This window comes from Pyrgilauda ruficollis, unplaced genomic scaffold (genome assembly GCF_017590135.1).
Source record: "Pyrgilauda ruficollis isolate IOZ18807 unplaced genomic scaffold, ASM1759013v1 scaffold15, whole genome shotgun sequence".
Lineage (NCBI taxonomy): Eukaryota > Metazoa > Chordata > Aves > Passeriformes > Passeridae > Pyrgilauda > Pyrgilauda ruficollis.
Genome location: NW_024513654.1, coordinates 548214 through 572255, shown reverse-complemented (window position 1 = coordinate 572255; position 24042 = coordinate 548214). Strand labels below are relative to the sequence as shown.

General features: G+C 54.4%; 1 protein-coding gene across 1 annotated transcript; it reads right to left on the bottom strand.

The window, feature by feature from the left end:
• Positions 1-814: 814 nt before the first annotated feature.
• On the bottom strand, positions 815-9108 carry BNIP3 (BCL2 interacting protein 3). The gene is made up of 6 exons (XM_041461077.1): positions 8892-9108; positions 5019-5202; positions 4389-4473; positions 2597-2703; positions 2361-2510; positions 815-1740 (listed from the first exon to the last, which is right to left on the bottom strand). Exons 1-6 carry the CDS (start codon positions 9091-9093, stop codon positions 1689-1691), a joined length of 780 nt encoding a protein of 259 aa, XP_041317011.1. The 5' UTR covers positions 9094-9108; the 3' UTR covers positions 815-1688.
• Positions 9109-24042: the final 14934 nt, after the last annotated feature.

The window sequence follows — 24042 nt, the reverse complement described above, 5'->3', positions numbered from 1 at the left end:
TTTATCTAAATTTTATCTAAAACCAGATTTTAGTGTCCAGTTTGGTAAAACCTTTGCCTAGTGCACCCCGGTCTAGTGAAAGGTTGTGCTTCCCATGGCAGGGGTGGGACTGATGGGCAGAGCTGGGTGGGCTTTCGTGGTCAGGCCGTGAACTGGGGATTGAAGTCCCCAGCAGTGAGGAGTGGGTGAGCATGGAACGCTGCAGCACCTCACTGTGCCCTAGCGCTGCCCCAGGGAGGGGGGAAGGAGCTGGGGGACAATGGCAGTGAAAAAGGGACACCATGGTTTAACCCCTTCCCTTCTCCAGCCAAAGCCCAGTGCTCAGCAGGGACCTGCTGCTCTCAGTCCCACAGGAAATGGAAGTGGCACCAGAGCATTCAGGGGTTCCAATCCCACCTTTGCTCTTGGCTCCGGCCTCGGGAGAGGTTTGGATGGGAGGTAGGAAAATTTCCTTCCTGGAAAGGGCTGCCCAGCCCTGGCATGGCTGGAGTCCCCATCCCTGGGGGGATTTCCCAGCCCTGTGGATGTGGCACTTGGGGACAGGGGCAGTGGTGGCCTTGGCACTGCTGGGAATGGTTGGGCTCCATGGGCTCACAGGGCTTTTCCAGCCTCAGCAATTCCATGGTTTCCAGCTCCTCAGGAGCATCACACCCTGTGTGTGTGGTGAGTGCAGGTTACCCTGCTGAGGTTTGCTTGATGCTGTTTCCATGGAAACTTCTCAATTCCATGTCAGGAAGTGACCAGTGGGAAAGGGGCAGGCAGAGGCCAAGAGCCTCATCAGCCCCCAGAGAAAAAGGAATGAGGAAACTCCGAGTTCACCAGGAACCTTTTTATTTAAATATATAAAACATGGTATTTTGGCAAACATTCATTTTCTCATTAAATAAGGTAAAATCACTGAAGGGAAAGGCATTGCATCAGTAAAAACCAAGGAGAAGCCATCCTGGGTTCATCTGCCCAGGGCTGGGGTCAGGTGCAGATTTATGTGGGACAGGAAAAGCCTGTAAGCGACAGCCTGCGGTAGGTACAGCAGAGAACCTGGAGTAACTGCTGGGGGTTAAATAAATGTCCTGGCAAAAGCAGCTTTTAGTAGGCACTAAATCCAAATTCTACCTCTGAACTAGGACAAACTGATGGAGTTTCACCCACGTGCTCATCTCTTCCCACTGCCTCAACACCGTACACCTTCCACTGAAGTGAACTAAGCAACACCTACCAGAGGAAAAGCTGCCCGGGGCGGTGAGAGCCCCTGGGGATTCCCGGATCCATCTGTAAGGCCACTCCTGTCTGGGCTCATCCCTGCCCGTGGGGGCTGCAGGAGCAGTGACCACATTCCCTCCCTCCACAGGCACAGGAGCGGGCGGGATGGACGCGGCCCAGCACACGGGCTGCTGAAAGCTGGGACTGATTTAAACACGGAGCTGCTCTAATTCTCAGGTACTTCACTACAAAGCACTAAGGGACATTACAGCATCTGCCACGTGCTCATGGGGTTGATCCAGCAGGGATTGATCCAGAAGGCTCTATGTGACACGGGAGCTCCAGCGTCTCCCTTCCCGTGTTTAGACTAAACTAAAACAGGACATGGACAGGACACACACACGACGGCCACGACCAGCTCCCCTTCCTGTGCACCTCCTGCGCTCCAGCTGCGGCTGCTTTGCTCCGGCTCCAGACCCCGGGTGCCTCTAAAAGGTGCTGCTGGAAGCCGTGGTGGTCAGGCGCCTCCCGATGTAAATCCTGCAGGGTCAGAGCACACAGAGCCTGATCAGCCAGGCTGCGTTTCAGTGCTGGCAGTGCTCTCCCGGCCAGGCCCCTGCCCTTCCCGGCAGGAGCAGCACTGCCAGCTGGAACCAAGCAGGAACAGAGCTGCCCCAGAGCCAGCCCCAGTGAGTGCCCCTGGTCTGGTACCCTCCCAGCTCCAGGGCCCAGACCTGCCCCCAGGCCCCTGTGGAGAGGAAACGTCCCCATTCCTCCCAGGAGGGAATTAAAAAGTCTACTGAATAATTTAAAATAGTATTAAATATTTTTAAATCTATGTCAGTGGAACTTTAAAATCTATTCAATATTAGCTTTTTGTTTTGCTGATCTCCTAGTTGTGAGACTGAGTCTCATCTCCAGTAGAGACAAGTGCTGTGTGACTACAGTTCCAGTGTACAGAATTCCTCATTTCCCTGCCTCTTAATTGTTCTGAGAAGTTCCCAGCCAGGGAGAAAATCAGAAAACTTAAACCATCCAGCAATACCACAGGCAGGAAGCACTTCCTGAATAACCATCTTGGACAAAGAGGGAACTGGGAATCAGAATCAGGCCTCAAAGAAAGCAGGTAAAAAAACCTTTTTTTTTCAGTTGAACCTTACCCCAGTCCAATGGCCAGCAGGTGAGAGAGCAGCAGGGATGGGAGGAAAACCTTCAGGAATTCCGCAGAGAATATCCCCCCTTTCTTCATGACACTGGTGTTCCTCATGCTGAGCGTGGCTGTGCGTCGGGGGTGCTTGAAGAGGAATTCCCTGGATTTGGGGAAGGAAAGTGAGGTGTGTGTCCAGCCAGGAGGAGAAGCTGCAGGAGCTCTCCCAGCAGCTGTGGCAGCACTCACTTGGGCGGGATGTTCTCGGGCCGGCTGGACCAGTCCCAGATCCAATCCGCGTTCTTCCTCAGCAGCCGCTCCACCTCCCTCCTCCTCTCCAGGAAATCCTCCTCAGACTGCAAAGAGAGCCACCAGCACTGAGCACGGAGCAGCTGGGAGCTGCCAGAGCTCCTGCCAGAGCCAGGAGCACTGCCCAGGAGCCCTGACACCCCCCTTCCCACCCCCCGGGAGTGTTCACATCCCAGATCAAGAGCGGGAGCAGGGAGAGCCATCCTCAGAGCGGGGTGAGAATGGCAAAGACCATATCCCATATCCCATATCCAATATCCCATATCCAATATCCCATATGTGCCTGAGACAAGACTGCCTGGCAGTGAAATCCAGAGCCCAGCGTTTAATCCTTATGCACAGTCCCAAAATATCCCCAGCTCCCAGCCCTGATGGACACTGGGCACAGGGATTCCTGCCCCATCCCAGCCCTGATGGACACTGGGCACAGGGATTCCTGCCCCATCCCAGCTCCCAGCCCTGATGGACACTGGGCACAGGGATTCCTGCCCCATCCCAGCTCCCAGCCCTGATGGACACTGGGCACAGGGATTCCTGCCCCATCCCAGCTCCCAGCCCTGATGGACACTGGGCACAGGGATTCCTGGCCATGCTCAGAGCTGGCAGATGTCACTGGCAGTCCTTGCCCAGTCCCTGGGCCATGCTGGCAGGCAGGTGAGCCTGGCCAGGTGTGTGCTCACAGCAGCCCCCCAGCCCAGCTCTGGTGCAGCTGCAGCACAAACGCTGAGTCAGGGCAGAGCTCCTGGCTCAGCTCGGCTCCATTCCACACAGCCCAGGCCTTGGGATAAAAATAGATCCTGCTCCCAGAATTCCAACAGCTCTTGATGCACACACACACGGGATGGAAATAAAACTGCCCAGGCAGCTGGAATGCTGATGGCTTTCTGACTTGGGGTTATTTGTTCTCAAAGTCTAAATAATGATCTTTAAACAGCTGAAGGGTGTTTCTGACAATACAAAAGAATAATTTCCAGTAATAATTAACTTGCAGTACCACATTTAGCTAACCTAAAGCTGGGTCCTCAGTCTGGCAGAAGCTGTAGAAATGATGCAGAAAAATTCACTTCCTTGAAATACTTCCTTCCTCAAAATGCTTTGTGAGTCATTTTTTTCATATTAAAAGCTAATTTATTACACTGAAGACTTCAGATTTCAGCCTGTCATCCTGTAATAAGCCCTGTATTGATTCAATATGGTCAATGTACATCCTTTCCCCCACTCTTGTTGCAAATGTGTTTATTCATTCTCCTTGCAAGGTAAACAAAGCAAAATCAGAAAGAACAGGGAGTTTTCCAAAGCAGCACATATTCAGGTTTGTATTAATTGTTAAAATACCTTGAATCAAAGCTATGGCAGGGCTTGGGAATTGTGTACTTTTGGCTGCCATATTTAAGTGACTCTATAAATTCTTGCTGCTGTCAAAATATCTTTTAGAATTCCTACTGAATTGGTGGAGGTGCATTTCAACATTGGTGGGGGATGCAGGAAATGCACCCCGTCAGCAGCCACAGGGAAAGGGCAAACCCTTCTGAAAAATCTCAGTCACAGACTGGAAAGGCCAAACCAAAACATCCCCACGTGTCAGGAACAAACACAGGCAGTCTGGATCTGCCAGGGTTGTGAATTTGTGAATGTGTGAGTTGTGGAAGTCTCTGCTTCAGCAGCCTCCACTGCTCCTGCCCCAAGCACAGGGAGTCAGAGCTCCCCTCTCCCAGCACGGTGAGCACCTTACCTGGAAGCTGTTCTTCTCCCCACTGCTGTGGCTCTCTATCTCCAGAGCTCTGTGGCTGTCCTGGGGGGTCTGGGAGCGAGGAGGGCTGCACCAGGGACAGAAGCACCAGGAAAGAGGAGGTGAGGTGTTGTGTGACACCCTGGGAGCTGGGCACTCTGCGGCCCAGGGGCTGCACGGGCACTGCTGCCACAGCCCAGCCACCCCAGGCACTGCTCTGATCCCCACCCCTGCCCACGCTGGGGGGCCCTGGCTTGCACAGAAACAACGGGCAGCACACGAGGAGTGGCAGTGGGCTGTGCTGTGAATCCCCAGCAGCCAGGCAGGTCCCGCTGTGGAGTCTGAGTGCTGGACTTTGGGCTGGAGACCTCAGAGCCCATCAAAATCCAGCAAAGGCATTAATGGCACTGCCTGAGCACTGCCCCAGGGCTGCTGTTGTGTGACACTCCTGGACATCTGCTCTGGTTTCTAAGCACGCACGTGTTCATATGGAAACACACATAAACACACACCCTATGCACACGTGGTTCATACAAACAGCCACATGCACGTAAATACACTCATGCAGCATTTCTCTGTGCCTCTGGGACACCCCTGGGACCCCGTGGTGGCCTTGGCAGTGCCCCTGCTCACCTGTCACAGTGGGAGCTCTCCCTGGAGCTGCTCCTGCCCGACTCGTGCTGGGCGTCCAGCAGGATCTTCTCCATGTCCCCGTTGTGGATGGACAGCGAGGCTGGCACCTGCTCCTGGCTGCCCCCGGACACAGAGCTGCCACTGCCACTGCCATTGCTGCTGAAGTGCAGCTCCACCCAGGACCCTGCGGGCACAGGGCACAGCTGAGCCCCACAGCCTGCGAGCAGGACCCTGGGGCTGCCAGAGGGACAGGGACAGGGACACAGCCCTGCCTCCCGGCTCACACACACCATGGAATGCCAAGGGCAGGCAGTTCAGCTGGGAAGGCTCGCAGGGCTGGGAAGCAGCTGCTCAGCAGTACATTGTGTTTCTCTCCGCATATACAGATCCTTTATTTTGGGATATGTTCAATTTTTATTGTTCAACATAGGCGGCAGTCAAAACAATCTCAAGGACTTTTGCTGCCAAGGTTCAGTTGTTCAGTTATTACAATTATTTTGGGCTCCAGAGCCCGGGGACTGTTTAGTGCAGCCTTTTCTCAGTGCCATTTGTAGGTGCTGCTGTTAAGCAACTGCGGGTGTGTGGCAAGGGCTGTCATGGGTTTGCTCCCAGCAGTATATTTAACACGGTCACATGGGCTTTGTTTTCCTAAGGGAGGGAATAACAGCTCCCTCCTGGGCAGGGACAGCTCCCTGCAGGGCCTGGAGCTGTTCCCTCCCTACAGAATCCTGGAATGCTTTGCGTTGGGAGGGACCTCAAATCCCACCCATTCCTCCCCAGCCATGGCAGGGACACCTTCCCCTGTCCCAGGTGCTCCAGCCCCAGTGTCCAGCCTGGCCTTGGGCACTGCCAGGGATCCAGGGGCAGCCACAGCTGCTCTGGGCACCCTGTGCCAGGGCCTGCCCACCCTGCCAGGGAACAATTCCCCATTCCCAATCTCCCATCCAGCCCTGCCCTCTGGCAGTGGGACATCCTGTCCCTCCAGCCCCCCAGAAATGAGCTCAAGGAACAGAAAACACCCGAGTTACACAAATGCCAGAGGAACTCCATTGTGGAACAGATGTGGCCCAGCCCCAGCAGTGCACAGCGAGGACAGGAGCAGGAGGGCAGCAGGAATTCCCTGGATTCTGGGCAAGGATGTCTAGGGAATCAGCAGGGAAAGGACAGACAGGGACAGTGGCGCTCAGGCTGCTCTGCTTGGGGAGCAAAGGCACAGCAGGAACAACTGGAGCTGTAGGGTCCCTTCCCAGCCACCCAGGAACACAGGTGGGGAGAAGGCAGTGCAGGGCTTTGGCAGGAAGCAAACACATCCCAAATAGCCTGGCTGGGAGGAGACTGAGGGCTCCAAAACCAAGTGGGAACAGCACAAAGCCAGACTGCCTCGTGTGCATGAACAACATGAGTATCTCCATCCTAAATACAGAGACCACCATCTGGACAGCCAAAGCACCACAAAACCTGCTGGATACAAACATTCCAGGCCACCGAGTTTGGAAGAGACGCTTTTCTTCCAAAAGCCTCTTGCTTTACAGCCGGTTTGTTGTTGTTTGGGTTTGTTGGGAATTTTCCCCTCCACGTGACAGTGCCTGGCATGTGGCAGGGAGTGTGTTCAGAGCCAGACAAACCCTTCCCTGCCCTTTCCCCCGAAATCTATGGAAGCTCAAGTTGTTACCAAAGAACAATCACAACCACCAGAGCTCAAATTAAGACTTTGTCTGCTGAAATCTTAGAGCTCAAATTAAGACTTTGTCTGCTGAAATCTTACTGGGTACAGTGCTGGGAATGCAGGATAAAGCAGGGCGAGGACAGGGATTGCAGCAGCAAGGGGACAGAAGACGTGGTTTTCAATTTTCCCTTTTTTTCCTTCTCCTTTTGGACGCTCCTCAGAGAAGGGCTGTGCTGGAGCACATGGAACAGGCTGTGACACCATCACTTAAAGCTCAGCAACAGCCACTGCAACCCCCAAGGCAAACCTGGGGGGATTATCCCCCAAAAATCCCATCTAACTCCTGAGTGCAAGTCCTGCCATGCTCCTACAACATTAATGGTATTTTCTTCTTTTGGGATGGCTGTAGAGAATCACTGAATGGTTTGGGAGGAAAAGGGGCTTTAAGGATCCTCTCTTTCCACCTCCTCCCACTGTCCCAGGCTGCTCCCAGCCCCAGTGTCCAGCCTGGCCTTGGGCACTGCCAGGGATCCAGGGGCAGCCACAGCTGCTCTGGGCACCCTGTGCCAGGGCCTGCCCACCCTGCCAGGGAACAATTCCCCATTCCCAATCTCCCATCCAGCCCTGCCCTCTGGCAGTGGGACATCCTGTCCCTCCAGCCCCCCAGAAATGAGCTCAAGGAACAGAAAACACCCGAGTTACACAAATGCCAGAGGAACTCCATTGTGGAACAGATGTGGCCCAGCCCCAGCAGTGCACAGCGAGGACAGGAGCAGGAGGGCAGCAGGAATTCCCTGGATTCTGGGCAAGGATGTCTAGGGAATCAGCAGGGAAAGGACAGACAGGGACAGTGGCGCTCAGGCTGCTCTGCTTGGGGAGCAAAGGCACAGCAGGAACAGCTGGAGCTGCAGGGTCCCTTCCCAGCCACCCAGGAACACAGGTGGGGAGAAGGCAGTGCAGGGCTTTGGCAGGAAGCAAACACATCCCAAATATCCTGGCTGGGAGGAGACTGAGGGCTCCAAAACCAAGTGGGAACAGCACAAAGCCAGACTGCCTCGTGTGCATGAACAACATGAGTATCTCCATCCTAAATACAGAGACCACCATCTGGACAGCCAAAGCACCACAAAACCTGCTGGATACAAACATTCCAGGCCACCGAGTTTGGAAGAGACGCTTTTCTTCCAAAAGCCTCTTCCTTTACAGCCGGTTTGTTGTTGTTTGGGTTTGTTGGGAATTTTCCCCTCCACGTGACAGTGCCTGGCATGTGGCAGGGAGTGTGTTCAGAGCCAGACAAACCCTTCCCTGCCCTTTCCCCCGAAATCTATGGAAGCTCAAGTTGTTACCAAAGAACAATCACAACCACCAGAGCTCAAATTAAGACTTTGTCTGCTGAAATCTTAGAGCTCAAATTAAGACTTTGTCTGCTGAAATCTTACTGGGTACAGTGCTGGGAATGCAGGATAAAGCAGGGCGAGGACAGGGATTGCAGCAGCAAGGGGACAGAAGACGTGGTTTTCAATTTTCCCTTTTTTTCCTTCTCCTTTTGGACGCTCCTCAGAGAAGGGCTGTGCTGGAGCACATGGAACAGGCTGTGACACCATCACTTAAAGATCAAAGCAGCTGTGTTTTTACGAAGCTGGAAACACCAACAGAGCGAAGCGAGTGCAGCCCGGCCAGGGAGTCCCGGGATGGCCTCGGGACAGCGGGGTCTGTCGCGACAGCGCAGGACACACGTGCGGGCACCGCAACAGCGCTGGGAAGCTTCATTTTCTTAAGATACAGCTTCCAGCGCTGGCAATGAAGAAGCAGAATTGCAGGGAGCGATGAGGATGGCCCCTGAAATCGCCAACCCCCGTGCCAGCCGCTGTTTGTGCCTGCGCTGCGATTTTTGTGGGATTTTCCCCTTCCCCGGCCAACCCGCTGCTATCCAACACCCGATCCCGCGACTGCCCGGGTCCTGCTCACTGGCACATCCACGGGCTCTTCCCTGGAACACGGGGAAATAGACACGCACTGCGGCGCGCACACCTGCCCCCGCAATCCCCCAATATCGCGACACAGAAGGGCCCCGCGCGGGTCCTCCCCGGCCCGCAGCCCCCGGGCGGTGCCGTCCCAGGCCCGCAGCCCCCGGGCGGTGCCGTCCCAGGCCCGCAGCCCCCGGGCGGTGCCGCCCCGGCCCGCAGCGCCGCTCCCCGCGGCCTTACCCTGCAGGTTCTCCTCCTGAGGGCTCTGTCGCGACATGGCTGGCGGGCGGCCGGGCACGCACTGACCGCGCGCCGCCCGCCCCAGCAACGCTGTGCCGCACCGCCCCGGTGACGTCAGCGCCGCACCGCCCGCCCATTGGCCAGCGGAGCGGGGCGGAGCGGGGCGGGGCGCGCGCTCCCTCAGTGCCCGCCGGGCCGCCATGATGGCGGGGAGGGAGCGGGGCTGGTTCGTGAGGGACAGCGTCCCTCAGGACATCGTCCTTCGTGACCCCCGCAGAACATCCCGCAGGATCCCCGCAGAACATCCCGCAGGACATCCCTCACGACCCCCGCTCGCTGCCCGCTGAGCGCTCCGCACGGCCCGCCCGCCCGCGGGCCTCCCGCATGGCGCTTCCGAGCCACTCGGGGAAGGCGGGCACGGCGGGGCTCGGGGGATACCCGGGGGTGGGTTCCCAGCAGACACGGAGCGGGTTCACAGCAGGCACGTCCTCTTGCAAAATCCCAGCTTGCGGCCGCTAAGCCAGCCCCGGCAGCGAATGATGCATGGCCTTAAATAGGCAATCATCACAGAAGGGCTGAGGTGGAAGGGACCCACAAGCTTCATGGAGTCCGACTCTTAGCCCTGCACAGATCAGCCCCAAGAAAATTAATAAATAATAACAAATAAATAATAGATAATAAATAAATCTTCTCCTTTTCGGGCTTTAATTGACGCGATGCCATCAGGGCTCTCGACAGCGGGAACCACTTAACTCGTGTTGTTGTTTGAAAGCAGATACTGATTTACTGCTGGGACTTTGTAAAGACAAATGCATAAAACCTGATTTTATTTAGCCACAGTATTAACTCAATTAAAGCATGCAGGCTTTTTTTTAACCTTGTCCGGAATTGTTTTCACTTGTGCCTTTCTGCAGCCGAGTCGCAAAGCCCAAGTGAAATCCATCAGTAAATTGTGAGGAATATTGCTTTGTAACCTGCCCCGAAAGACGAGGCCAGGCTGTCCCGGCTGCGGGCATGACACTGCACAGCCGGTGGACAGCGAGGGGCGGCGGAGCCAGCCCGGCTGCGGCGAGCAGCTCGGCGAAGGGCTGTCCGCTTCGCCGCTACCGAGGAGCGGGCTCCGGGGCTGCGCTCCCGGCTGCTCCCGCAGCGCTCTGCTGCTCCCTGCTGCCGGCACGGCACGGCACGGCACGGTACAGCACGGCACTGCACGGCACGGCACGGCCCGGCACGGTACGGCCCGGCCCTGCACGGCACTGCCCGGTACGGCACGGTACGGCCCGGCACGGCACGGCCCGGTACGGCACGGTACTGCACGGCCCGGCACGGCACGGCACGGCACTGCACAGCACTGCCCGGCACGGTACGGCACGGCACGGCACTGCATGGCACGGCACTGCCCGGCCCGGCACTGCATGGCCCAGCACGGCACGGCCCAGCACGGCACGGCCCAGCACGGCACTGCACGGCACGGCCCAGCACGGTACGGCACGGTACGGTACGGCACGGTACTGCACGGCCTGGCATGGCACTGCACGGCACGGTACGGCACTGCACGGCACGGCACGGTACAACGGTACGGCACGGCACGGCACTGCACGGCCCGGTACGGCACGGCACGGCACTGCACTGCACGGCACTGCCCGGCCCGGCACGGCACGGCACTGCACGGCACGGCACTGCCCAGCCGCCGCTCCTCGGGTGTGGCATTCACACGCCCTCTCAACAGAGAAATTGTGAGACAAGCAGAGAAGAAGGAAAAACATAATTCTTGTCTCCCTTGCTGTGCTGAAGTAGAATGCGACGTTGGGATCGTTTACCCGAAGTGAGGATGGTTTGTTCTCTTGGCCTGTCAGGGCCAAGGGTGTGTGTGTGTGTGAGTCCAGACTGTGTGCAGACACTCACGGGACAGCCAGAGCACCAGTGCAGCTCTGCGCAGCTGTGAGCAGGGGTGAGTGCAAGGCAGATTCACTTTAGATGCAATGTATATAGTATAGAATAACAAAGTAATTCTTTAGCTTTCTGATGATGGAGTCAGATGCATCATTCTCTCCCCTTCGTCGGGTCGCCTTTGATTTGCAATACTCGGGGGCACGGCAGGTTCTGCCTCCAGGAGCTGCTCCTGTCCTGCAGGCAGCACTGACTCGCTGTGTGAGGATCAGGGGGCTCAGCAGGTTTTGGCTCCCAGGAGCTGCTCCTCTCCTGCAGGCAGCACTGACTCGCTGTGTGCGGCACGGCCCGGTATGGCACGGCACGGCACGGTATGGCACAGCCCGGTACGGTACGGCACGGTACGGCACGGCACGGCACTGCACGGCCCGGTACGGCACGGCACGGCACTGCACTGCACGGCACTGCCCGGCCCGGCACGGCACGGCACTGCACTGCACGGCACTGCCCGGCCCGGCACGGCACGGCACTGCACTGCACGGCACTGCCCGGCCCGGCACGGCACGGCACTGCACTGCACGGCACGGCACTGCACGGCAGCTGCTCCTCGGGTGTGGCATTCACACGCCCTCTGAACAGAGAAATTGTGAGACAAGCAGAGAAGAAGGAAAAACATAATTCTTGTCTCCCTTGCTGTGCTGAAGTAGAATGCGACGTTGGGATCGTTTACCCGAAGTGAGGATGGTTTGTTCCCTTGGCCTGTCAGGGCCAGGAGTGTGTGTGTGTGAGTCCAGACTGTGTGCAGACACTCACGGGACAGCCAGAGCACCAGTGCAGCTCTGCGCAGCTGTGAGCAGGGGTGAGTGCAAGGCAGATTCACTTTAGATGCAATGTATATAGTATAGAATAACAAAGTAATTTCTTTAGCCTTCTGATGATGGAGTCAGATGCATCATTCTCTCCCCTTCGTCGGGTCGCCTTTGATTTGCAATACTCGGGGGCACGGCAGGTTCTGCCTCCAGGAGCTGCTCCTCTCCTGCAGGCAGCACTGACTCGCTGTGTGAGGATCAGGGGGCTCAGCAGGTTTTGGCTCCACGGCACGGTACTGCATGGCACGGCACGGCACTGCACGGCACGGCACTGCCCAGCCCGGCACGGCACTGCACGGCACGGCACTGCACGGCAGCCGCTCCTCGGGTGTGGCATTCACACGCCCTCTCAACAGAGAAATTGTGAGACAAGCAGAGAAGAAGGAAAAACATAATTCTTGTCTCCCTTGCTGTGCTGAAGTAGAATGCGACGTTGGGATCGTTTACCCGAAGTGAGGATGGTTTGTTCCCTTGGCCTGTCAGGGCCAGGAGTGTGTGTGTGTGAGTCCAGACTGTGTGCAGACACTCACGGGACAGCCAGAGCACCAGTGCAGCTCTGCGCAGCTGTGAGCAGGGGTGAGTGCAAGGCAGATTCACTTTAGATGCAATGTATATAGTATAGAATAACAAAGTAATTTCTTTAGCCTTCTGATGATGGAGTCAGATGCATCATTCTCTCCCCTTCGTCGGGTCGCCTTTGATTTGCAATACTCGGGGGCACGGCAGGTTCTGCCTCCAGGAGCTGCTCCTCTCCTGCAGGCAGCACTGACTCGCTGTGTGAGGATTGGGGGGCTCAGCGCTGCGGGCGCTCAGCAAGGGCTGCCTGCCTCAGGAGAGACATTCCCAGGGATTGTGGAATCACAGAACCCCAGAAGGGTTTGGGTTGGAGGGACTTTAACTCCCACCCATTCCCCCCCTGCCATGGCAGGGACACCTTCCCCTGTGCCAGCTGCTCCAGCCCCAGTGTCCAGCCTGGCCTTGGGCACTGCCAGGGATCCAGGGGCAGCCCCAGCTGCTCTTTCATCGGTCATTGGGTGAATGCTTTTATTTTGTATAATTTGATGGCAGAAACTTTTGGGTTATTGGCAGAAACACACTGCAGTGTCATCAGGAAAAATTGTGAATTTTCCTGTTGTTGGACGAAGTCTTTCAAAGGTTATTGATTTGTTGCACTGCAATCCTCTGCACAGCTGGGACTCGCTCTGATCTTATTTACTTGGATGTCACAAGCCAATCACGTATTGATTAATTCCCTTTAAGCCAGAAACAGTGACCATCTCCTCCACAGAATAACAAAGGCATTGATTTGGGTATGGAGTCACACTTGCTGCTCAGACAGCTTCAACTTTGTGTTTGGTTTTCAGCCTCTGGGTTGGGCCTGACACGAGGGCTCAGCCCAGCTGTGAGGGACAGGTATTTCGGCATTGCACAGAAGTTGTTTATAATCCCAAACCCGTGATAAACTTGCATTAGTTTAGAAATTGATCATGTTAGCTGACATTTCTTTGGTTTCTTACCAATTAAAACCAAAGTAATCCACCCACTTCCTAGCGGTACAATGTGAGACAGTGGGACAATCTCTCAATGGTGAGACAGTGGGAATTTCAGGAGTGATTTGGGAAAATGTGTGATTCGGTGATTCCGTGACTGTTGCTGTCCTGTGCAGACACGGGCTCAAACCCCGCTGAAATGTGAGCACTCCCTGTCTGCATCCCACCGAGGGGTTGGTCATTAACCTCCCTGGCTGCCTCTGGAAGTGGAACCGTGTGTGCATTTCTTGCTGAGCGTTTCTTGCCGTCGGGTTCATCATTAACCACCCCGCTGCCCCGCGTCCTTTCCGCGCTGCTGCTGCTGCTGCTCAGCAGGCTGCTGGTGTGGGACAGAGCAAGGTCCCTGCCCACGGCCGGTGGGGCACGAGGAGCCTTAAGGTCCCTTGCAGCCCAAACCCCTGTGAGATGTGCTGATTCTGGTTGTGCTCAATTTGGAGTAGATAAAAAGCCCTGTGCACTGCTGCTGCTGCCGAGGCAGGGCTGTGCCGTGTCCTGGGCCACGTCTGTCACATTCCTCAGCAGTCCCCACACGCTTTGTGCCCTGCTGTGGTGGCTGCACAGGGGCGTTGATCCTGCCTGACCTGAGCTCAGTGTCACAGGGAGCTCAGAACCTGTGCACAGCTGGACAGGGCACAAACCAGGCTTCAACCAACCCCAGTGCTGCTGGTTTGCTTCTGTCTTACAGTGGAAGAAACTCTGACCACTTCCAGTGTGAATCAGAGACGCAGAGCATGAAAATTCCTTCAGCTCTTCTTTACTTACCAACTTCACGTTGTTAAAGTCCATTCCCATTTTTGTGCAGCTCAGCCCATGGAAGTTGCCAGAGGAATTCTTCTCCTGAGCACTTGCCAGCTGAAAAACAAGCCCCCATTCTTTGAGTGATGCAAACCACTGCTGGGCTCTTGCTGTAGGTCACTTACAACACTGCCTGCGACGTGACTTGTTTTGCTTACAAACTCCCACAAGTGTTGCAATTCAGCTTTAAAAATAGAAACAAGTTTTATTTGTCCCAGAGCCCTTGTTGTCACAGCTCTCAGAGCCACAGCCAGTCCTGTTGTCTCCAAGTGCCACTACATGTCCCTGTGGCAAAGGATAATTGAACCACGAGCAGGGAGCAGGCAGGGGGAACACAGCGTTGGGATCCACAAAAATAAGAACAAGTTTCTAAGGAATCTGGTTAGCAGTCATGTGTTTCTTGTCCTGCCCAGTTATGAGCTTTGGATGGAGGGAAAGTGAAGATTTTCTATGCAAAGTTCCAGATACTTAGCTGTCGTTTAAGGGGGAAAAAAACCCCAGACCCTCCGTTCTAAAACTGAAACTGTGTTCCAGGGTAGGTTTCTGCTTCCCAGCCCTGCACTCAGATCACTCTGTCATTCCTGTCAGCAGTTCATGGACATACACTGGGTACAGTTCCCACTCTTCTTCCCAGTCTTCACTATTTCTCATGTCAGGAAAGCACAAACTCCAACAAATGTGCCCTATATCCTATTTGCTTTTAGAGAATGTGGTGGTGTGGGGCTGTTAGAAATATCTTGTACTCCAATGCATTTATTTTATCCATATTTATGATTAGTTTCTGATGGAAAGGGGAATTTTCAGTGGGCGAGTGAGTAGTGACAGTGGATATTTCCTCAGGTGTGAGGAGCAGTGGGATACAGCACACTGAGGGTAACAGACCTGCTTTATATCCGTGTGTTTCAGTCCTCAGATCAAGCCTTAGAGGGTCTTGCAGCAACGCCTGCCTTTTCCCACCCTCCCAGCACACCCAGGTCACTGCAGGGCATGCTGGCACCCAGGAATGCCATTCCTGTAAGGGCACACCCCAGTGCCTGCCCTGCACTTCCACAGGCGTGGGCTTCCATGGAACATGGACCTCCAGGAGTGAGTCCAGAGTCCTCTGCGCTGGAGCCAGGCTGGCACACCTGGGGTGCTCACCTGGAGAGGAGCAGCTCCAGGGAGAGCTCAGAGCCCTGCCAGGGCCTGGAGGGGCTCCAGGAGAGCTGGAGAGGGACTGGGGACAGGGATGGAGGGACAGGACACAGGGAATGGCTCCCACTGCCAGAGGGCAGGGATGGGTGGGAGATTGGGAATTGGGAATTGTTCCCTGGCAGGGTGGGCAGGCCTGGCACAGGGTGCCCAGAGCAGCTGGGGCTGCCCCTGGATCCCTGGCAGTGCCCAAGGCCAGGCTGGACACTGGGGCTGGAGCACCTGGGACAGGGGAAGGTGTCCCTGCCGTGGCAGGGGGGGCACTGGCTGGGATTTCAGGTCCCTTCCAACCCAGAAGAGCCTGTGATTCCATGATTCTAGAACTTGATCCCATCTCTATTGCCAGGAGCAAGTGCAAAGCCTGGTAGCTGTTTTTAATCCAAATAACCTTCAATCCCCCCCTGCCCTTTTCAGCAAGGCAGCCCTGCTCGAGGAGCAGCTCCGTGCAGGCTCCAGCTGTGCTGCAGGCAGAGCTTTGGCTTCCTCACGGAGCTGGAAATGCCGATCCTGGCCGGAGCGCGGGGCCCGAGCGTGTTCGGAACAGCATCCTCGGCTGGCTGGGAAGGGAGGAACGGGGGAACGGGGGGCTCTGGAGCAGGAGCGGGGCTGATCTGGGCATGGGAGAGCTCTGGAGCAGGAGCGGGGCTGATCTGGGGATCTGAGGGATGGGAGGGCTCTGGAGCAGCAGCTGCTGATCTCGGGATCTGAGGGATGGGAGGGCTCTGGAGCAGCAGTGCTGATCTCGGGATCTGAGGGATGGGAGGGCTCTGGAGCAGGAGCGGGGCTGATCTGGGGATCTGAGGGATGGGAGGGCTCTGGAGCAGCAGTGCTGATCTCGGGAAGGCAGGGATGGGAGGGCTCTGGAGCAGCAGCTGCTGACGTGCTGCCGGAGCTGCAGTGACTCCGCAATGGCTGAGCCTGCCGGCGCTGAGCTCATCCCGCAGCCTGCCGGGGAAACCTGTCCTTAGCTCCTCCGACCGCTCGGATCCGCGCTCGGGGTACGTGGTGAGCACATTTTACTCTGCGCTTGGGGGATTTTTAGTATTTTTTGGTTTATTTTCCTTCTCTGTCCTCTCAGTGCTTCCTTGGACCAATCGATGCATCACTCCTCATCTGATCCCACTGTTTAGAGGGCAGAGAGGGAAAATAGAACCATCTGCAGCAGGGATGGATTATGTTTTAGCCTTTTGCAGTGCGAATGGTAAAAATATCTTTAAATGTGCCTGCTGTAGCAGCCTACAGGTTTTATCTGGAGTGCACTGCAGGCAGGGACTCCCTCGGTGTGCAGCATGAGGGACTGAGGTTTCTGCCTACCTGTGCTCCTTAATTAGCATCTACCTGTGCTTGCTAATGAGTGCCTAACTATGCTCCTAAATTAGTGCCTGCCTGTGCTTATTAATCAGTGCTTACCTGTGTAATGTATCTATAAATATGGACACGAAGGGTGATAGACAGACAGATTTGCTGCACATGACCCATCTAAAGGCTTTGTGGGCTCCATTTTCAGGTGTGCTGTTTGCCATTCTGTGTCTGAGGTTATTTCCCCCTTCTCCCTCAGCCATGGCTCTGATGGGCAAGGCTTTGCTCTCGGTGCCAGGAAGGGGATGGCTCTGCCTGGCACCGGGGCCCAGCTGCACCTTCCTGCTCCCTCTGTTCCCCAGGATTTTGTGGAGTCTCTGTCGTGTGTGATGCAGTTGAAATGTCAGGCTCAGACTGCTGCTGAGTCTCCTCTTGGCTGTAGTGCTGGTGTTTGGGGTGATACACGCCCTGATGAATCGCTGTGACAAATAATCTGAGTCTGTGCTCGCCGAGGAACTGATCTGGGCATTTCCTGTTTGCTGAACTCTGTGTCTCAGAACTGCTTCCCATGGCAGTCCTGTCCTCACGGCAAAGCAGTGCCATCCCTGGCAGTGCCACCCCTGGCAGTGCCATCCCTGGCAGTGCCCAAGGCCAGGCTGGATGTGCTGTCACACAGTGTGACATTGCTGTCCCTGTCCATGGTAGGGCTGGAAGGGGATCAGCTTTAAGGTCCCTCACAACCCAAACCAGACTGGGCTTTTGATTCTACCTGTGCTATTTAACCTGAAAAAAGAAAGTTATTTCATTTTTCTTTCCCAGCTTCTTGCTCCCTCAGTCATTTTAAATGTGATTTATCTCATCCAGAGTCCTTTTCCTTTCAGTTCATGGGATGCCTCTACTGACACTGCTAAAAATGGAGACAGAGATTAGAAAACACATTGGAGTCCCGTTGATTTTGCCTGTTATTTCACATATTGTGATACAGCCAGAGAAATGTGTGTAGCACAAAATAATAATTTCCTGGCAAGCAAGACTCCCAGCTGTCAGCCTGGGCTCTCAGCTGACATGCAGCATCCTTAACGTGCCCCCTCTGCCCCTGGGCCCCTCTCTCTGTAAGGGCTTGCTGGGGGCTCACTGTATGCTCAAAACTGAAAGTTTCTCAGGGCACATTACTTTACTTTGCAGTGGAATTTCTGCCTGGTTTGTGTTGGCTCTTGGCAGCTTCCTGACCCACAACCCCTTGTTCCTCACCTGCAAATACCAGACTGGAAGGAATTTTGGTGTTTGTGGGGGTGATTAAGAGGACACTGGGACCAGTACGAGGCCACAGGAAAGTGCATTTGTCACCAGGGCCCTGATGGAGAAAATAACACCCCACTTGAACAGGCTTCAGAGAATGTGCTGAAGGCTCATGGGTTGTCTTGACAAATACCAGTCTGGGATGTATTTGTGGAACTGTGTGCCTGTAAATCCTTCCCTTGGTATATGCTCAGTTGTCAACACCTCCCACGTGGTGAAGTTTCACCAAGTTTCCCAGTGCACTGTCAGTTTACATGAAGAGTAAAACTTTGGGTTTTTTTCCTTAAAATGCATCTCTCAAATATTACTTTTTATTGCAGATGGCTTGAATTCAAAGTAGCACCAACAAACAAATGTTAACAAGTGAAGGCCTTTAAATAATGATCTTTAACATTTTCCCTTAAAACATGTGTTCTCAGCTTGTCACCTTCTGTGCTGCAGCTCTTCATGTATGATCAGGAACAGAGGCTCGGCTTAAATGGAAAGATAATTTAAAAAGCAAGTCCTAAAAATTTTACACATCCTGGTTGACTGGGATATAGGATTTGAACCCACCCAACCACTCTGGGAGCGAGATTCTAACAGCACTGAACAATTTTAAGACACATAACAACATTTGTATGAATATATTTTATGGTAAAAGCAGACAAATATTAGCCAATACTTCAGAAATCTAAACAAAATCTCTCATGGGATCCTGTTTTTATTTGCTCACAGTGGGCCAGGAGCAGGTACCTGCATGCAGAGAAAAGAGCTTCCTTCTCCCAGAGCATCAAGTGTTGGCTGCTGTAGGGGCAAAATGCTAATCCATTTCCAGCAATCATTTCACCTGGAAAACTAATTCCTGACTTTCCTTCACAACTACAGCCAAATGTGCCATGCTCAAATAAATCCCCAAAGGTCTCAGAGCTGAACAGAATTCTGTAGAAATGACTCTCGTGGAGCCTGACGTGGTGGCAGATTTTTGGAAGTCTCTTGGCTCCTGTGCAGACCCGCAGCTCTTTCCAACACACGTGATCAGGGATTTGTTATTCACTGCTGCTGTGGAATCGAGATGAGGGCTCCATGGATTTCATCTGTGGAGCAGAGGCAGCTGGGAAAGGCTTGGGAGAATGTCTGGATTTTAAATGTTTCCTCAAACACACAGCCAGCAGCAGGGTGTGGAGTCTTGGCTGTCCTCAAACCCAGCAGAGATGCTGGGGCCGGAGCTATTGCGCTGCTGCTGTGGTCATCCAACCTTGACAAGGTCAAGTGCCAACAGGGACTCTTTAAAAGGTCACTTGAAGCTGCAGAAAGTGGCTGTCCTGTCCCCTCAGCTCATGCTCCTGGCTGTGCTGGCCCTGGTGGTGGTTCCAGCTCAGCTGGCCCAGCCTGGAGGCACGGCTGCCCAGGGAGGGGCTGGGCTTCCACCCACATTCCTTGGGCTGGGATCAGGGACTCATGGGCTGGGTCCTCAGAGCTCATCCCACTCCTGTAACCATGCAGGTTTTACCCAGGGTGAGGCACAAAGGGCTGAGGTAGCACGAGAATTGACCAGGGTGTGTTACACTGAGTTGGTTACAAGCATTTCTCAGATCAGGCAGCGGTCAGTGGCCACAGTGACCGGTTTGTTTGCTCCCAGTGTCACTGTCAATGTCCCTGCTGTGCTGTTGTCCCCTCTGAGTGCTGGGGTATCCTTGTGCTGGGTTTGTGACACTTGGTTATGCTGCAATGGAATGGTCTTGAAGGAAAATTTATTTCCTTGCTGTGCAGTACAGCAAGCAGCTGGAAAACACTCAGTGGTCAAGATTTATCTGTTCTATCCCAGATAATGCCTGCAGTGGTTAAAAGCCCTTTCTCTCCAATCAAAACACTTTTGGGATGTCTACTGTGGCTACTAATGACTAATTAAAAACTTGCTGTACTGGTAGATCCCAACTTTTCCCTGCCTGAGCTCTCCATGTTCCCAGCTGTCTCTGAAGGAAGTGGAATGGATTTGGGGTTTGTCAGCCAGCCCTGGTGCATCCCAGAGCTGTCTCTGAAGGAGGCAAGATGGATTTGGGGTCTGTCAGCCAGCCCTGGTGCATCCCAGAGCTGTTCCCAGCTGTCTCTGAAGGAGCTGGGATGGATTTGGGGTCTGTCAGCCAGCCCTGGTGCATCCCAGAGCTGTTCCCAGCTGTTTCTGAAGGAGGCAGGGTGGATTTGGGGTTTGTCAGCCAGCCCTGGTGCATCCCAGAGCTGTTGGGAGTGCCTGGGGAGGTTCCTGCAGGGCTGGCCCGGGGCTTAGCAGCCTTGCCACAAGAGGAGAACCCTTTATGGTCTGTGCTGCCTCCGGGAGGATTCCTTGCACGGTTTGGCTCTCCCACCTTTGGCTCGTGCCTGCTCTTCCCTCAGTGTTTCCCCTGCAGCTGCTGCTCGGGGAGCCCAGGGGCAGAGCTGGGGGCTCCTGGCCCCCTGCCCATCCCAGCCCCACTGCTCTGCCTCTGCCCCTCACCTCTGGGAAAGAGGCAAAGGGCCCAGACTGGGGAAAAGGGGCTCGGGGGGACCTTCTGCTCCCAGGGAACAGGGGCAGGAGGAGGGGGAACGGCCAGGGAGGCTCAGGGTGGATACTGAGAGAGGATATTTCATGGAAAGGCTTGTGCAGCCTGCCACAGGCTGGCCAGGAGGTGTGCAAAAAGCCTGTGGCTGTGGCACTGAGGACACGGCTCTGGTGGCCCGGGCTGTACCCAGCCAGCTCAGGGGTCTTTTCCAGCCACAAGGATTCCACGGTTCTGTGATTTAGCAGCACAGTCAGAGACAAATCAAAACAAGCCTTTGGGTTTAGTTTTCCCTCCTTTCCTGAACACGCAGCTGGTTCCTGAATTGGCACATGCAGAAATCCCAGTTCCACATGTTGCCATTCCCAGTTTATAGGGACAAAACCAGCACTGCCAAAGCTCTGGGCTTTGCTGGTTTGCAGAGCTGCATGGAAGGGAATCTCCTCAGGTTTTATTGCCTTAGGACACACTCAGGTGTAGCAGGAGTTAAAGGAGCTGTTGCTTGGTGGTGCCCCTTGTTGCCTGTCAGTCACACAGCAGGCTCAGCAGCCTGACCTGCTGCCAGCCTGAGTGAGCTCTGCCAGGCAGCCCTCCCTAAACAAAGGCCATTTTTTGCTTTCTTTGGTCAGATTTTTTTTTTTTTTAATTCCCCTCTTACTAAAATATCAGTGTGTGTCCTGGGACTGACATGGTTTTGGCCTGGTAAGGTTTTACAACCACAAATCCAGTAAAAAAACATAGTGGAGAAGCAAGGAATGCAGCAAATAGGATATATCATGGATATGATGAGGAATGCAAAGACAGGAATGCTTAAAGCCTTCCTAGAGTTGTGCTGCAGGACGTAAGAGGTGGGAATGGATGCTGAGACAGGAAAAGCAGGGGCACAGGGATGGGGAGAGTCACTAAGGCTGGCGTCAGAGTTAGCACCAAGAGCAGGAGCAGACAAATGTAAACATGGTCTTTTCCCTCAAAGCTTCTTTTCTGGTGTTTTTGGGAGCTTGGGGGGTGTGGGGTTGGGTATTGGTTTTTTTTGGTTTTTTTTTTTTTTGTTATCTTGTCTGTTCAAAGGGAAAATATGAAATGGGAGTGTGTGAAATGAGTTTCTTCAGCAGCGCTCAGTGACCAGCAGGATCCCAGCCTGGTTTGGGTGGGAAGGAGCTTAAAGCTCATCCGATTCCACCCCCTGCCATGGGCAGGGACACCTTCCAGTAGCCCAGGTCGCTCCAAGCCCTGTGCAGCCTGGCCTGGAACGGCAGCAGAGGGTCAGATTGAGCCTGGCACTGATGGAGGGGCACATCCCACCCCTCAGGGACCGTGAGCAAAGCCCTCGGAGCGCCCAGAGGAGCTCTGCTGCTGTGCAACACAACACAAGTACAGGACTTGTCTTAGTGCAAACCCTTTTTCTCCTCCTTTCCCTGTCAATTCCTTGCCGTTACGGTGTGAGGGTGTTTTCCCTCCAGGAGCTGGGCTGAGGTTTGGCTGTGTTTTACTGTGAGAGCAGTTACAGTTCCGTGGGGGGAACGAGTCATTGGTTCACTCGGTGCTCTGCATCAACACGTGAGACCAAAGAGAAATAAATGCTAAAAATACCCTTGCTATTGTTTAAAAATAAGCCAGTCAACAACGGAATTTGAGACTGAGGAGTATTACCCAGGCAGGAACGTTTCCTTTTCTGCTGCTGGGTCCGTGTCAGCCCACGGGCTCTCGGAGCGGCGCGAGCAGACGTCGCTCCAGGAAGGGATGTCTGCACAGGCAGGATGTGCTCACACATCCCAGCCCGGCCTGAAGGGCAGGCTGCAGAGATCCAAGGGCTTCTTAAAACAGCAGCTGCAGCTTTGGCACGGAGTTTGGAGGGGCTGTTGTCCACCAGCACTCAGAGGCACTGCTGAGCCCTGGCTGTGAGCAGGGTGCTCCAGCTTCACTGAGGGTGCTGTACCTGTGGCTTCAGGAAGGTTATTTCATGGCTGCTTATTTCATATTAATGACACTCATCTATTTCAAGTATCACGCCTGCCAACTTAGGGCCTTCCAGGTTCCCTGGAGCTCTGAATTCCAAGCTGGCTTGACTCACAGAGAGTAAAATTTTCTGAGATGTTTTTTCGTGTTCTTCATCACCCAAATCCTTTTTGTTACATCTAAATTGAGGCCATCAGCCACGCAGGCCTGGTAGGAGTCATTTGTTGCAGCAGTTGTTGTTTCATTGCTGTCGTGTTCTCATGCCCAAACCCAGTGCTGGGGCTGCTTGTGTCCTGCCCACTGCTGCCAGTAAAGTGCACTGAACACCAGAAATGTGAAGCTGAAACCCAGAACCCAGAAATGTGAAGCTTGGCTGGGCCAAGCTCTCCCCTGGAGCTCAGAAGCCTGTGTCATTTCCTCTGCAGCCCCCACGGGGCCCAGGTCACTGACTCCCACACATCCTCGTGCAGTGAGTGCCCTGGAAGCCAGCCTGCTCCCAGAAATGTGTCACTGTCTCAGTTGTTGTCTCCTCGTGAGCAGAGGGCTGGGAGGGCACCCAGAGAGAAAAGCTCTGTGTGAAATATCACATTTGGCAGCCTCGCAGCACCTCTTCAGAAAGCCTCTTTTGGGTCCTGAAATATTTGTAATATTCTTGCCGGGATATAGGATTTGTTTTGGTTTTTTTTAAAAAAAATGCAACGCATCGACTTTGAAGATGAAGCATAAAAATTATTTTTAGCATTTGGTGCTAAGTCATCAGAGATGATAAAGGAGAAAGAGCAACATTTATAGCTCCCTTCTCTTTGGCAACAGCAGAAAAACCCCATCCTCCTTCCTGGCTGACTAAGGAGCTTTCCTCAAAGTTGACCCCAAATGCCCCCCAGTGCCCCCCCTGCCATGGCAGGGACACCTTCCCCTGTCCCAGGTGCTCCAGCCCCAGTGTCCAGCCTGGCCTTGGGCACTGCCAGGGATCCAGGGGCAGCCCCAGCTGCTCTGGGCACCCTGTGCCAGGGCCTGCCCACCCTCACAGCCAAAAATTCCTTCCCAAAATCCCATCTAAATCTACCTGCTTTCAGTTTAAAGCCATTCCCTGTGTCCTGTCCCTCCATCCCTGTCCCCAGTCCCTCTCCAGCTCTCCTGGAGCCCCTCCAGGCCCTGGCAGGGCTCTGAGCTCTCCCTGGAGCTGCTCCTCTCCAGGTGAGCACCCAGCTCTCCAGCCTGGCTCCAGAGGGGCTCCAGTTGCAAAATAGGGCTTTAAAATTCTTGATTTTAATTAAACATAAGTGCTTCTAAAAATTCAAATGCCATTTTAAAACATTTCAGTTTCATTTCTGACAGCATCTCAATTTCTCATCTTAATGTTTTGACTAAAATGATTGAGAAATAAATCCATCACCAAAAAATGCTCCAGGCAGCAAAGTTCACCCCAGCAGCTGTGTGGGGTAGTGGGGTCCCCATCCCTGGAGGTGTCCCACGAATTCCTGGAGCTGGCACTCAGAGCTGGGGCTGGGGACAAGGTGGGCATGGGCACAGCTGGCACTCCGTGGGCTGGGAGGGCTTTTCCAGGCTAAACAATTGAGTGATCCTTGTGCCTGCAGCCTGTGGGGCTCGCTGGAAGGCTCAGCCACTGCTCTGCAGCAGGTATTGCCCTTTTTTAAGAGGAAGGGAAAAGGCAGAAGAGCAGCAGGTTTGGCCTCCATGGCAACGGCAGCGCTCGCTCCAGCCGTGCCTGGGGAGGCTGCTCCTGAGCTTCTGTCTGTTTTCCAAATCTGCTTGGCACAAGCCC

Excerpts from the sequence above, each read along its gene's own strand:
- BNIP3 (XM_041461077.1), bottom strand. The coding sequence starts at position 9,093 with ATGGCGGCCCGGCGGGCACTGAGGGAGCGCGCGCCCCGCCCCGCTCCG. Across the intron at positions 4,474-5,018 it reads GAGAGCTCCCACTGTGACAG|CCCTCCTCGCTCCCAGACCC; the intron begins GTGAGCAGGGGC and ends TCCCTGGTGCAG. Across the intron at positions 1,741-2,360 it reads CTGCTGGCCATTGGACTGGG|GATTTACATCGGGAGGCGCC; the intron begins GTAAGGTTCAAC and ends CTGACCCTGCAG.